Genomic DNA, 14,770 nt, shown 5'->3' with positions numbered 1-14,770 from the left:
TTAGAAGACTTATGAGAATGCAGGAGTTCTTTATTAGAAAGCTGTGTATTCTTGAGGTAATGTCTAATTGAAAATGAACTTCATCAGCATATGCAGACTACTATTATGGGGAGAGGTCTTAACACTGAGCTACTTTTTAAATAGCTAATAACTAGAGACTAAAGGTATACAAAGAACACTTAAATTGTAACACTTCTACCTACATCTGACTTTACAAGCCAATAAGAATCAAATATGCTAGTTTTCAGCTGTGCTAGATTTAATTTTGGGCTTGTCTACGCTACCCACTGTATTGGCAGGCGGTGATCGATCCAATGGGGGTCAATTTATTGCGTCTTGTATAGATGTGATAAATTGACCACTGAGTGCTCTCCTGTCGACTCTGGTACTCCACCAGAATGAGGAGCACAAGCGGAGTCGACGGGAGAGCGTCAGCTGTCGACTTACCGCAGTGAAGACACCGCAATAAGTAGATCTAAGTATGTCGACTTCAGCTACAGTATTCACGTTGCGTATCGTAAATCGACCCCACGTGGTAGTGTAGACAAGCCCTTTGGCTGTGCTTGGACAGTATAAATTAAATGTAAGGAAATCGGCATATAGCGAGGAACAGTGAAGAAGTATGTGGTATGCTTTGTGTTCAGGTTGGCTGCTCCCCAGTACGGTTGAACAGATTAAGGTTAAAAGCAGTATACTCCTGGCCTGTGCAGAACAGGCATTTGTGTAAGGAAGTATTTTAATTTTGGGGATTCCTTGAAATTAACTAATTACAACAGAATGCCCTACACCCAAAATATGGATTAAAATAAAAAATTACATTTCTACCCTCAGTTCTATACACTGCAGTACCAGCATTTCCATCAGCTGACGTTAAAAAGGAGGCTGACTTGTTTCCCCTCGTTCCCCTTCTGCTTTTATAAGGTGATTTCCCCCTCCCCCCCCCATGGAGCTTTGCTAGGACCTCTCTCAGATGCACGAATATATGCTCATTTTGATTTTTAACTGACCTCACAACAGGTATTTCCCTTTTGTATAATCTTTGCAAAATCAGGGTTTCATGAGCTGTTTTCCCTATTTGGAGAGAGTTGAAAAGAGACTCATAAAACACAGACCTCCATGGTCCTATCAAAGAGTCAAATGTTCCTCATTCACTTCCCATTCACACATAATACCCAAGGACATGTTAAATCTATGCTCTTTGAACCCACATAAAATTTGTACATGTCATTGGACACTCTTAATATCTCTAGACTCTATTAAAGTGAAACTAAATATAGTTTTGCTTGAAAGAAACAGATAATAGAACCGAAAGTTTATCAAGACTGTCACAATGGGATTTTGCATCTCTTCTGGCGGGTGAAGGCATGGGAAAGAGACTAATAATTCAGCTGCTGCTGCTGCTGCTTTCGTATGGCTTTGGTAGATAGCAAACATTACAAATTTATATCTAGATTTGATAGCTATCACATTCACCAGCTCACTGCTGCGGCAATGTCCTTCAGACCCCTAGTGAAATAACTCAGATATGAGGTGCTCCATCGTTTGTGCCTGGTGACCACAGTCATATACAAGTGTTTGCCTCATTTTCCATTTAAACAGGGTTTGTCCACATCTCCCATAAGATTCAATCTACACCAGTCCTTCCGACATAAAGCAAAACCAGCGGTTCCTCGGCAAGTTCAACGACAAGCTGTTTGTTTTGAGCAGTCGAAATGCTCCATGTGGCTCTCCATTGAGCCTCAGCATTGAAGTTGAGTGTAAGGGCCTTGATGCAGTTCCATAAAGGGTAGTGGGATTTTAATCTTTACTTCGGCGGGTTCTGCAGGTGATGCATTGTGCAATGGGATCCTCATGTTTGCCCTGATATGGCTGAGAAAGCAAAATGTCTGGGCAGCTCTTCTAATCTGTGGAGGCTGGATGTGCAATAGAACTGGGAGCCAGATATGAGCATTCCTGACACTATGCACATGCCATTGTTGAGTTGAGTATCAAGGAGTTGTGTGACTGCTGTGAGACCACACTTGCGCACAGTATTCAGCCGCAGAATATATACTTCGGGTTTGTAGGGCCTGTGGACTGAAGCCCCATGCTGTTCCGGTGAGTTTCCTGATAAGCGTGACATGAGACCTGATCTTATTGCTGTGTTCACGAGGTGTTGTCGAAAGGTCAAACTTTGGTTCAGTATAATGTCAAGATACTTTGGGTTAGCCTCATGGCTGACACTCTCACCACAGAACTGCACATTGAGTTTGGTATTTGCTTTCCATCTGACAAATAAAATGGCTGTCACCACGGTTTTTTTTCCCCCCTAAGTTTCCAATGTTGGAAATAATTAGCCATTATGCTAAGATCTTGGGTTAGGATGCAGTTTGATGGTATCAAGGCCATTCAGTAATTACAATACTAGGGAGATCAGGAAAAGCTTGGTGTCCTCTACTATGCTTCTGAGACATTAATGACTTTGCATGCTGTGTTGAGCTTCGGTTATTGATGAATTGTTTCCTCCTCTTGTCACTGCAGCTGCAGTACTCTGCACGTAAGTGAATTAAGGCTTCCTGTAAAGAGAGTCAGATGTGTCTGAAGCTGTTTTTGCTCTTTTCCTACCCAATACTGCTTGTATCCAGCCAACTTGGCCCTCCTTTAAGTTTTTCTTTCCTGTTTGCTTTCTGTAGAGGGCACAGCACAGGGATGCTCATTCCTACAAAACATTTAGAGAAGCATGTGAATATGTAAACAGATATCCTTAAAATTGAATTAAATGTACTTGAGGGGGAACTGCGCTTTTCATGCACTCAGAGTTCATACTTTGATCCACCCTGTATCTGTTAAAGTGGGGTTTTTTATTCAAATTCTTTCCTAACTCAATGCTGCAACGCTGCAGGGTGTAAATCTGGGATGACTGTGGTCCTCAGTAAATATTGAAAACGCTTACTGTCTCTTGATCCCCTTTTTTCCTGAATCCTTTTTCTGAATAACATGACATATTTTCATCATACTAATGAGGCATTTTAAGATATTTGAATTTAAGCAGAAATTAAGTTCTGTCTTCAGTCTACTGGCTATGTGTTTACTATAAAACCCCTATTCCTAGAACTGTTCTGACATCAGTAGTAGTGCATAAACAGAGCCACTATCACTTAAGTTCCTTTTAAGCATGAACTATATTTCCACTAACTGATAAGTAACTCTGGGGAAAAAAAGCTTTCAAGCTTCCATCTGGGTGTCATATACAATGACAAGTAAATAAACTCTTAAAGCAGTTGGCAATGTTTTCCTCTGACTGAGAGCAGAGTATGAGGAAGCAGGTACTTGTTAATTTAAGTTTAGATCCCACAAGACACAGACCTTCAGTGGGTACACCTGGGAAGATTCATTACTAGGCTGTAACTCTTGATGACTTCCACTTGCCCATTTCCATAGCATCTGGGCATATGGCAAATATTAGAAGCAAGTCATGCATTATATTAAGCTGTTTGCAATGAACAGTACAAACAGTTAGCACATTGAAACAAAATGTACTGAGCTGATTCTCTTTTCTGGTTGCCCAATCCAGTATCTTTTCTGTTAGCTTAGGGGGCTACTGGAGAGAGCCCCTGACTAGCCAAGAACAAGTATTATTGGGGGTAGGCTAGTTACCTCACAGTAGATAATAAAGAGATGGCCTCAAGTCTTTGTTATAATCATTCTGTGGCAAAACAGTAAATGTGATAACTAACTGGATGTTTGTCATGAGAGTAATTAAAAATTTATAAATGGATCTAAAGGAAGTTTTGCCTAGCGAAAACAGGTGTGTAATGAATCTGGGGGGAAATGGAGGTTTGGGAGCTTTTGATTGAATGCAGCAATCCTGCCCAGGACAAGTTTCAGGAAGCGGCAGTTTGGATCAGCTCACGTTTTGGTGGTCTGCGTGGCTTTGCACTATGGGAAGCTTGTGGCATCATTCACGGACAGTCTGTGTACAAGAATCATTGGGTGCCCATTGACGTTGAGATTGTGGGATTTTTAAACAGCCGCATTAAGCAAATCTGAACTCTCCTTTGCCAGGTCTGCGTATACTGCGACTGTTGTTGATCAAAGGCAGAATTTTAATCCAGGTCTCAAAGTGATATGCTAGTGAAGTAAACTAGTGTATTACTGTGTATCCTTTTCTGCAGTGCACTGTTTCCGCTCCCTAGTTAACAAGATGAGGAGACTGTGAAGCTTGTTTACTGAATGCAGTTTTTAAACATCCTTGTTAGTAGTATTCCACCCACTTTATTCTGGAATACAAAAAGCTGAGGCTGCTTCTCTTGCCATAGCAAGCTCTGTAAGGAAGGCATGTGATGCCTTGGCAGTGACGCATTGGTTTTAGTACTGTTGAGGATTGTTAAATCAGTGAGCCACACGAGCTCTCCCTAGTGAATGAAGAATAAACTTGGTCTTATTAAATGTTCCTGCCAGAGATTGTTCACACGTTTTGGGCAATTGGACTCCTAGAAGTTTCCCCATTCTTGAGACAGCTTCTTCTGCAGGAGTTCTAAATTGCCTCACTTCAGAGTTACACTTGTCATTTTGACCTTTAACCATTCAATAGCAGCACAGAAAGAGTTTTAAAAAAGACCTTGGTTGGTTGTTTTTTGTTGTTGTTGTTTTTTTAAGGAAAAAAAAGCAGTTTGGCTGCTGAAGGCAAGCTCTCAGAGGGGAGAGAATCTAGTCAGGGCAACAGTTCTTCACACAACCTGTAAAGCTGGATATTTGGCTCCTGTGTCAGAGGGGAGGTCAGTGGCAATGGAAATAGGACAGTGGGCATTTCTCCATTATGCTCCGCTTACTATTAAACAGATTATATGAATTCAAGTTTCAGCTAAATGCTTACTTCTCTTCACAGTATGGAAGCACAATAGCAAGATCAAAAGAAAAGGGTAAAGAGGGAAGAGTCTGAAATGAATTTTGGAGGCTAGTCTGTGCTCCAGCTTACTGTTACCATAAGACAAGAACAGTGGGGCAGTTGATTAAATAAAAGGATCTGCAAGGATGTAACACTAATGAAACACAATACTTAATAAACCTGTGGAACTGAAAGTTGTATAATACCACTAAAGCAACTTGCTTAGTATAATTCTGTAAAGATTAGATCATATTAACTAGAGTGTTCTCTGCATTTGTGCTAGCTACGATAAAAATGGCAAGTGTTTTCTGTCCTCGTGTGTCAAGGCATAAGCTGATCAGCCAGAGCCAGCAAGAAACTTTCCCCTACAGAAGTTTATGCTGCCTTCTGAATCAATACATCATTGCAGTTGTCAGAGGCAGGATATTGGACTCGGTGGACCGTTGGTCTTTTTCAGTATGTCTGGACCTATGTTTCAGACATCTCTCTAAAATATATTGAAATAGCCTTTCTTCCTATTTGAGAATAGCCTCTCCTCCAATTTAGCTGCAAGCTGAAATATTTTTACTACTTTTACAGTAGTATTAAGTGCACTAGTTCATTAACTTATTATCTGGAAGTTTTAAAAAATGGCAATTTCATGTATCATGTTTCTTGGTGCTGTCTATGACTCTCTGAGCATTTGCGCTTCTTTGAGGTCTTCGTACTGCAGGCTTAAGAAACAATTATCCCTCCTTCCATGCTTTTCCAGATCATGTGAACTTCTGACAGTGTCCCTACTATGGAGCTATGGGTCAGGTCTCCTGTTATGTTTCATCCCCACCCATGTTGTAAGTAAGGTAAATTACAGTATCTTAGTCTATAAAGATGCCAGGATAAGTCTGTGCTCCTGATATTTACTGGTCCCCAAAGTTGTCAGAACTTTGAGACATTGTCTGTCAGTGAGCATATGTTAAAACTTGTAATGATTTCGTGATACTAGGGGAAGGGAATGGACAGAATTGTCTGTTTAAAACACTCCCCTTTCCACCACCCCACCTCACGACCAGATCCAGTTGGACTTTCTGGAGATTGAACAAGTATCCCAGACTCTTGTGACACTTAATCACTGTGGTATTTAAATTTAAGTTGTTTCCATTGTGACAGATGTGGCAGTTTCCTGCAATATCTTTGGGAGATCTTACTGTAATAAGTTTAGTTATGGTTGTGGGCCTGGAACCAGGAACAGTGCGGGGAGATTAGGTAAATTCACTCAGATTGTAACACCTCCAGAGAGGTTCCACATTAGTGGTCCAGCAATAGCTCCTCCGCTATCCCTTCTTAATCTCTTGGATGCAAATTATCTGGACCACTTGATTTTGAAATATCTAAGTTTAGTACCTTCTGTTTTAATATTCTCCAGAGATTAGTGGCATAGAAAGAATCTTATCACTATACAATGAGATACATTAGCTGTTTTCTCCCCAAATACAGAAGAGAAATATTAAACATTTCTGCCTCTTCTGCATTATTACTGATAATTCTGTCTTTTCCAGCTAGCAATGGAGCAATACCATTGTCAGGTGTCTCTTTGTTCCTAATATATTTTAAAAACTCCTTATTGTCCTTAATGCTACTGGCGGTAGATTTATTCTTGTGTCCCTTGGCTTCCTGTATCAATTTACTACAATTCCTAACTTCTGATTTCTACTCATTACTATCAACTTCTCCTTTCTTCCATTTGTTGTAAAAAAAAAAAAAAAAAAAAAAAATTTTTTTTTTTTTACAGCTGCCTTCACTTCCCCTCTAAACTAGGTTTTTGTTTTTTAAGGAGCACAGTCTTTTTTTTTTCTTTTGTGGGACTGTGACTTTTCGGGCATCTAGTAAAGGCGGTTTTCAATTATTCTCATTGACTTGGTTTTTTGATAAATTTTTCCTCCTAGATTTGGCTCATAATTGTTCTATTAAAGCACCTTCATATTACTGGTCTGGACTTGACTCTGCTTGCCCATATTAAATGTGATCAAGTAGTGACCACTTGTACCTAAGGTACCATTAACTTTTAGTTCTATGGTCAGTTTCTTTTTATCTCTTAGGATAAGGTCTAATATAGAATTCCTCTGGGTTGACTGCAACACTTTTTGAGATGACATGTTGACCTGGGTCCTCTCCACTTCATTCTGTATTTCTTTCTGGACAGTTTATGTACTGTCAGCTCACATACTGCTTCTGGCTTGTATGCTGAACTGATGATTCACAAGATCAGATTTTAGTAGCCTTTTATATCTGAATTTGAAGTGTTTGGCATCAGTCAGCATTTCTTTTTGTTTAATCATAACTTCTGTACACTTGAATGTTTGTTTTATAAGCACTGTTAGCTCATTGTAATCCCTCAATTGGGCTGAATCTACATCCAGGAAGATCCAGTTCAAAGATGAGATCCTGGGCTGGGGGTGCTTTTGCTAAAAATAACCCCATGTTAACACTGAAGTGTAAATTTTTTTTTTTTTTTTTAATTTTTTTTTTCCAAGTGCGGTGGTGGGGAGAGGTCTTTACGGAAAGGAAACATAGTAGCTGTCTTACTTTTAACTCTTAGTTGCATGCCGTAGCAAGTTTGTTATTATATATAAAGAATAAGCATTGACTCAGAAACATAAAAGAAATCTATATGTTTTGAAAAGCTATGAGGTTATTGGCCAGTCCTAACTGAGCAGGCCAAATATAATTTCATTCCACTGATTATATTAATGTTGGAAAAACTGTCTTATTATATAGGAAACATTTAAAGTGTTCATGTGTATATGTGAGAGGCAAGGTGGGTGAGATAATATATTTCATTGGACCAAATCCTGTTGTTGAGAGAGACAAGCTTTTGAGCCCCACAGAGCTCTTCTTCAGATCAGAAGAGCTTTGTGTGGCTCGAAAGCTTGTCTCATCAACAAAAGTTGATCCAATAAAATATATCATCTCACCCACCTTGTGTCTCTCTCTCTCTCTAATTTCCTGGTACCAACATTGCTACGCAACACTGTATATATGACGCTCTTGCACTACCAAATGAAATTCAATTGGCTGAATTGGGGTAGGCATAGGACTTAATAGTTTTCTTGTAGATGACAAGGTTAGCACAAACAACTAATCAGCCAGAGATTGTCTTAAACAGGACCACATCATAAGATAATTGGGTTGTGTTTAGCTGTTAAAGATGACCCTTTCTTGTTCCTTAGAATTCTTTCCTCACTACAAACTTTGTTTTTAAATTGACAACTTTACTTGCCTTCCCTGCTCCTGCTCAATAAATTACTATATTAAGATGAATTGATAACCAGTTGTAAACAGATTCAAGTGTGTTCATACAGGGTTTGCACTCATTTAGCTAAATGTAAAATGTAAGACTATGTAAAGCCCTATATCTCTTGTGCCACTACTCTTGTACATACAAAGATGTGAGGTACCTTCTCATCAGAAATGCACCAGACCTCAGGTAGCAACTCGTATGGGCCTTTGTCATGAAAATCCATCAACATTCTGTAAAACCACTTTGCTTTCCTTCTGGGAATTAGACATTTGCAAAATTTGCAAAAGGGGGTTTAAGAAGCTCATATGAAGTTGCTACTAACTTCTCTGCAAGCGTTTGAAAATAGTTTACATAACCAGGAGATGAAATGTGAAAAAAGGTTCAGTGGCTTTTTTCTCAGATCACTTGTGCCAATGACTTGTTTATACCTTTTCTAAGGATTTCATACTAAGGGTATGTTCCTTACATATCTTATCAAAAGGGAGTTAAAACTCTCTCTCCTTGATTTCTAGCGTATGTGCCTAATGCCAAGAGAGAAACTTTTACCAGATCAGAGTTGTTGATTGCCATCACTCTGATTTACCTCTCCAGCATGCTGTTTGTATTGCTTGTTACTTAATACACCTGGTCAAGGGACCTAAATATTTAATTTGAAGGAACAGCCTTATTTTAAAGATGTTTGGGGGGGATTGTTGTAAATAACCTCTAAAAATGAATGTGTGCTGAATACTGTTGTGTAAATCCTACCTGCATACTGAAATCTCTTAAAAGGCATAATTGATGAATGAACAAATCTGATATATAAATAAAACTTAATCCTTTTTTTGCAGATCAGACCAATTGGATGTGGATATTTTGTGTTGGAGTATTTTAAATTACATTTGTGCTAGTACCCAAAATCATGAGAGCTACGGCAAGAATTTACAATGAATTAATGTGTAAAGATATTGGAGTAGTTGTAAGTGTCTTGTAATAATAACCTTGGGTGACTTCAGTTCTTGTTGTCATACCCATGAAGGAAACATTCATAAGTGAATATATAAGAGGAGAATTTGATGATATTTCCTTGTGTGTTATAAAACTAAGATGTCTTGTAATAGAAGTAAAGGAAGGCTGTGGACCCTGGTGGGAATGTGAGTGGGGGATTAACAAAAGCCTTGTAGCTATGGAGTTAAGCTGGGTCTGTGTTTCCAATGCCAATGACATCTTGATTTATGCATACTGAGAATGTGTGGGTTTTTTTTAAACACTGAAGCAATAGGAAATAAGTTAGCCTGCTTAAAGTCTATATTTCCAGTAGGGCTACTTGTCTAACCAGAAGTCAAAGCCAACAGCTTTTTCTAAGCATAATCTTATCACACTCTTCCCCTTGTTAACTTTTTATCTGTGTTGTCAGTCTGTAAAGCTCTAGGCTTGAAGCTGTCCTTTCTTTCTTCCCTTCCCAAAGCTCCAGAATCTCTCCCTTACAGAAATAAGTTGGTAATGTGTGCAGAATACCTCCTGCACACATCCTGTTCGCTGTTTTCTTGTCTACAACAGTTCTGTAAAAAATGTAGCTGGAGGAAGTCTCATCCTTGCAGCCAACAAAGTTGTTCAGTGCTGGTATAGAAATGCACATGTTCATGTGCTGCTTATGGGTTTAGGGAAATACTCTTGCCTGTTGCTGGGGTTTGATTTTTAGCTTGTTTTGAAATATTTTTCCAGGGTATATAATCTTGTTTCAGTTAGCATGTGATCTTGGGGATTGCCTCAGCATACACAGTAAGAATAAAACAGTCTGACAGTGGTCTGAGTATTCACTCTTATTATGAAACTACATAACCGCAGGTAAGTGCAGAGAAAAAGTGTCTAGGACAGGAAACTTAAATTTTACCCTACATATGACTCTATTTATGTATTTTATATATGCAGCTTGCTGAGGTGAGCAAGTCTGCAAAATCCAGGTTAGCTGCACTACTCAGTATAGATATACCATGAATATACAACTTTTAATTACTAAGCTGCCTGCTGCTGCTGAGTCTCTTGCTGGAAGTGACAATTTCTGATGGTAATAGTGTAGCATCCATTGTTAGATTGTTAAACCAGTTTCCAATGAAAGGAAAAACTTTGTTTAATATTTGCCCAAATATTAAAATTTTAAAAGTGGCAACTTTTTGGAAAGTGATAATGAAATGGCTGTATTTAACATGAGCCCTGGCACAGTATCCAGAAATGTACAGCACTAGGCTAAGATTCAGGCTTTGTAAACTGATCAGTATTTTTGGACTGGAGCAGCAGTTTGCATGGCATTTCAGTCTTTTTTTATTTTAAATTAGATTAGCATTCTGTTTTTAATGTGTGCAACAAATTGTTCTGCTGCTAAGAGAATAAAGCAAGGCACCTAAACTCTGCAATATTAGACTCCTAGACTATAAGGCCAGAAGGGACCAACATGATCATTTAGACTGGCAGCATCACCATCTCTGCTTTGCTCTGTCACCACCTATGAGGATATCCAACAAAAGTCCCTACTTCTAGTTGTCTCCACTCCCTGGTCTTTCTGTTGGTTTTAAGACATCAAGCTGGTAAACTGAGAATATGGTATGTATTGGTCACAGGAATTGATTCCCTCTCTCCAGATGGAAGGCTCTAGGATCAGATGCAGTGTGACTGGGCAGATGTAAATGAAAGCAGACCTGGTGCACAAAACCTTTTTTTTTTTTTTTTGTCCGTTGATTGCTGCTGCTTTTATATGTGCAGTGAAATCTTGTTAAGAGTACCTGATTATAGAAGAACAATGGTAAAGAACCCCCCTCCATCACAGATTTCTCCTTTGTGCACCAGATGGTGGTAGTCTACTGGTCACATGGCCTGGGAAAGTGAAACTGGGATGTGCAGTATTTAATAGTATCCACTGCATTATGTTCCCAGAAGGCTTGCTATGTGGCTGTATGAGTCTTAACTCACCTTACAGTAGAGAGTGGGTTTGTTTTGTAAGGGGAAGGTCTTTTCTTAAACTTATAGAAATAGAAACAGTTAATTCACTCCTTTCCTCCTGGTGTGCTGCAACATATTGTACAGCAGCTGTTCTCAAACTGTGGGTAAGGACTCCATTTTAATGGGGTCGCCAGGGCTGGCTTTGGACTTGTAGGGCCTGGGGCTGAAGACGGAATCTGAGGGCTTTAGCCCTAGGTTGGGGGGCTCAGGTTACAGGCCTCCCGCCTGGGCCTGAAATCCTGGAGCTTTGGCTTTGCCCCCTCTCCCCTCCCCTCCCCCCCCCCCCCGCCCCTCCAGCCCAGGGCATGGGGTTTGGACTTTGCTCCTCCCCCCGCCTGAGGCTTTGGACTTGATCAGGCCTGGGCTCAGTCCCCCCTCAAGGGGTCGTGTAGTACTTTTTGTTGTCAGAAGGGGGTCACGGTGCAATAAAGTTTGAGAACCCTTGTTGTACAGTATGTAAGATCCGTTGACAGAAGATGCCTGTAATTGCTGGGTGCAAATAGGTTCATTCAACCTGGCCTCCATTCAGAGAGCTTTCTCTTCACCACTTCTAAACATTCTGGCATTTGTTGCTTTATCTTTATTATTCCTGTGCACCATGTTATGAGAGGCAATGATTTGATACACTTGTTGCAGAACTAAGTGTACTGTGCTCAGCAACAGTGTTTCACAGCTCTCTAGTGTACTGTGAGATGCAGCCCTGTAGGTTTATCCTGAAGCAGCTGTTTTTGTTCTGTAAATGTTTCCATTAGGGGCGAGGAGGGGGCAAATGGAGCTGGTAGCTCTAGAGCCAGATTAGACCAGGCAGGTGAGAGTTTTGCCTGGGAAGCCCACCAAGTTTTAACAGTACTAGACCAGTGGAGGTAGAAGGGGGGAAGGGAGGATGAAGAGAAGTAAGACATTCTATTAGGATTTTCTTGTGGTACAAGAAACCTTCAGAATGTGGGTATCTCTGCATGTTGTTCTTACTACGGCCCTGTTTAAAGGAGTGTCTAACGCTTGCTGCATCAGCACAGCTGGCTGGTGTGTTGCAAAAGTGAGGTGGGGACACAAGGCCTTGGTGGAGGGGTCAAAGCATCTGTGTCCTTCTCCAGGAGAGAGAGAGGATCTATGGATTATTGGATTACCTCTTGTCAGATCATGGCAATACATGCTTCCTAAATCCCTCCGCATAGGGAGGGAGTGGTATGTAATAAGGGATGGCTTATTTTAGGCAAACTGATTTAAACAGCCTTTTTTTTTTTGCTCTGTTTCTGTTGGAAAAAAATGGAACATTTGTGTGGCAAATGGCAAGTTTTATCTTCCAAATATGTTTACTTTTAGTGTATTGCTGCACTCTTTTTGTGGGCAGAAGTTGCATGGCAGATCAAAACTGGACAGAGGTCTTACAGTAGGTATAGAGTAGCTTTGGTTTGTTTGTTTTTGCCTTGGAGGTAGAGGTTAAACATTGGCTTTTGTTGCCATTCTTCTTCTCTTCTCCCTCTCTTCCCCTGTTATCCCTTTTCTTCAAACATATACTGGCTAGCCATTGGCCTTAAAGCGGGACAATAAGTCCAGTGAAACTTATCAAGGTGTGACTTCAGGGCCTAGTTTGCAAATGGAAATCTTTAGTGTTGGCTCTTCTTTAATCTTAAACAGCTGTACAACTCTCAGAATGATTGAATTTATATTTGGGGGGATTATATCTTTTAGGGTGGGGCTTGCAGCCCTGTGAGAACCTATTGTTGATTCACCATTCAACTCCAACGGACTCTCTCTTGCATCTGTATTTTTCCTGTCTGCCATTTGCTCTGCTTGTGAAACAAATTGAACTTTCACCATCGCACCAAAACTGAAAGGAATTGAGGCTGTTGCCTTGCAATGTAATGTAGAAAGTCCAGCACCTGGGACTGTCTTGGTGAATGGACAGCGTTCTGCAATGTCCAGGTTAGAATCTCTTTCCACACTCTTGTTTCCTGGTCTGGCAGGAGCTGAGATTGCTACGCAGGGAGTGAGTTCCTTCTCTTATGTGAGTGAGGTATAATGCCTCTTTCGGTTTCCTCACTGTATTGACTGTCTCTGGAGAGTGGAAGAAAGACCATTGCAATTTGAGGCTCTGAGACATACGAAGGATGGGTGATTTTAGGGCTCCAACAAAGAGAATCCCACAAGGAGAAGTATTTGACTTGCACAGGATATGTAAAACAACCTCCCTGTGTGCTGTGAAAGTGTAAGAACTATTTTTATGCTGTGTGTTCTACAGAACCCTGAATTAGCCATCCAGCTCTTTGCAGGTGTTGCAAATATAAAACCGAGGAGAGTTGGAAGATGGTGAAATGGCTTATAGAAGGCTGACTTGTAACAGAGGCTTATGGTGAGTACTCAGCGTACTTTGGAGTATTTTGTTAAAGAAAAGGCACTTTATAAAAATAATTATTGAAGAAATAATTGTAGTAGCTGATCTGCTCAGGTTTGAGTTCTTTGCAGAGGCACACCATACTTGGCAGTCTCACTTATTGCCTAGGAAGTGACGCTCAAACTCCTGCAGCTCTAATTGCAAACTTCGTTTTTTCTCTCCACCACAGTGTAATTGGGAACATTTCACCATGGGAGTGAATTTGGCAAGAGGAAAGCCCTCTGTTTGCTGCCCAAGTAAAGCAAACAAACAAATAAGGAAAACAAAGAAGCTCCCTGCCTGCCCTTCCTCCCTCACTCTCCCCTCCATTTTTTGTAGTGAAATGGCTGGCACCACTATGCTATTCTGCAGGGAAGATAGACTGTCCTGTCTGGCATTCCACACAGATGGCCTGGAATAAGTCCACAGTGAGCAAGGGAGAAAATGCCACTCTCTCAGTCCTGCTCTCTTGATTATACAGAGCGAAGGCTAACGTAGAAAAGTATGTCAATTGAATCTACTTCATATTTCAAAAAAATACATGGCAGTTTTGTCTCTTGGGTTGTTATTATTAGCTTCTCTCCTAATTGTGTAAGAGAACCCCGGGCTTATGCACCAGATAAATAGCAGTGGGCTTGTTTGTGCTGATGGAGGAAGAGCTCCATCATGAAGTGCCTCACCACAGAGTGCCAATAGGTTATCTGAGTAAAGGGCAGGCTAAATGGGTTTAAAAGAGCCTCATGAAGAAAACCATTTTTCTGCCAATCACCTTTCTCCTCTCTAAACAGAAACAATTTGCCTCCACCTGTAAGAGCGATCAGGTTTCAGCCCCAGCTCAGCAAATACCAGCGCTGATCAGGCACTGAGGACAGCCAGTTGCTGTACTTCCAGAGTCAGTGAATTGTGTCCATGAAAAATCTGATTTCCTCTGGTCTGATGAGTTAGTTCCACAGATACCATGAACCTAGACTTTGGGTACCATCATGCATTAATGACTCCAGATCAAGCCCAAACAAAATATATGGTAAACAGTGACTTTGAAAGTCCAGAACTCTAAATCAGTTTTAGGGTAGTGCATATTAAGAATAAGACACTTCTTCTGCAGGCAATCAGGCATTCCCAGATTAGGTGCTCGTCTGGGTTGCTTTTAAGCGAAGCCTTCCACACACAATTGGGTTTGCAACTTCTGGCTACGTGCTGATCAAGTCTGTCGATAACATGAGAGTTGACAGTTTCTCCTTTCCTGTAGCTTTTTACGTTTGTTCAGACACCATTA

General features: G+C 40.5%; 1 protein-coding gene across 5 annotated transcripts in view; it reads left to right on the top strand.

The window, feature by feature from the left end:
- The window catches only part of MOB2 (MOB kinase activator 2), a 161,453-nt gene that overhangs the window by 7,026 nt on the left and 139,657 nt on the right, over positions 1 to 14,770 (top strand). The window contains exon 2 of one of the 5 annotated variants that reach the window (XM_077818251.1): positions 5,619 to 5,706. The exons of 2 other annotated variants lie outside the window; for them this stretch is intronic. In XM_077818251.1, coding sequence (XP_077674377.1) covers positions 5,619 to 5,706 — 88 coding nt within the window. Of the gene's footprint in view, positions 1 to 5,618; positions 5,707 to 13,420; positions 13,474 to 14,770 lie in introns of those variants that run through there. 2 more of the 5 variants (XM_077818253.1, XM_077818254.1) reach the window with 2 other exon arrangements.

This window comes from Eretmochelys imbricata, chromosome 6 (assembly GCF_965152235.1).
Source record: "Eretmochelys imbricata isolate rEreImb1 chromosome 6, rEreImb1.hap1, whole genome shotgun sequence".
Classification (NCBI taxonomy): Eukaryota; Metazoa; Chordata; order Testudines; family Cheloniidae; genus Eretmochelys; species Eretmochelys imbricata.
This window is presented reverse-complemented; position numbering and strand designations above follow the sequence as displayed.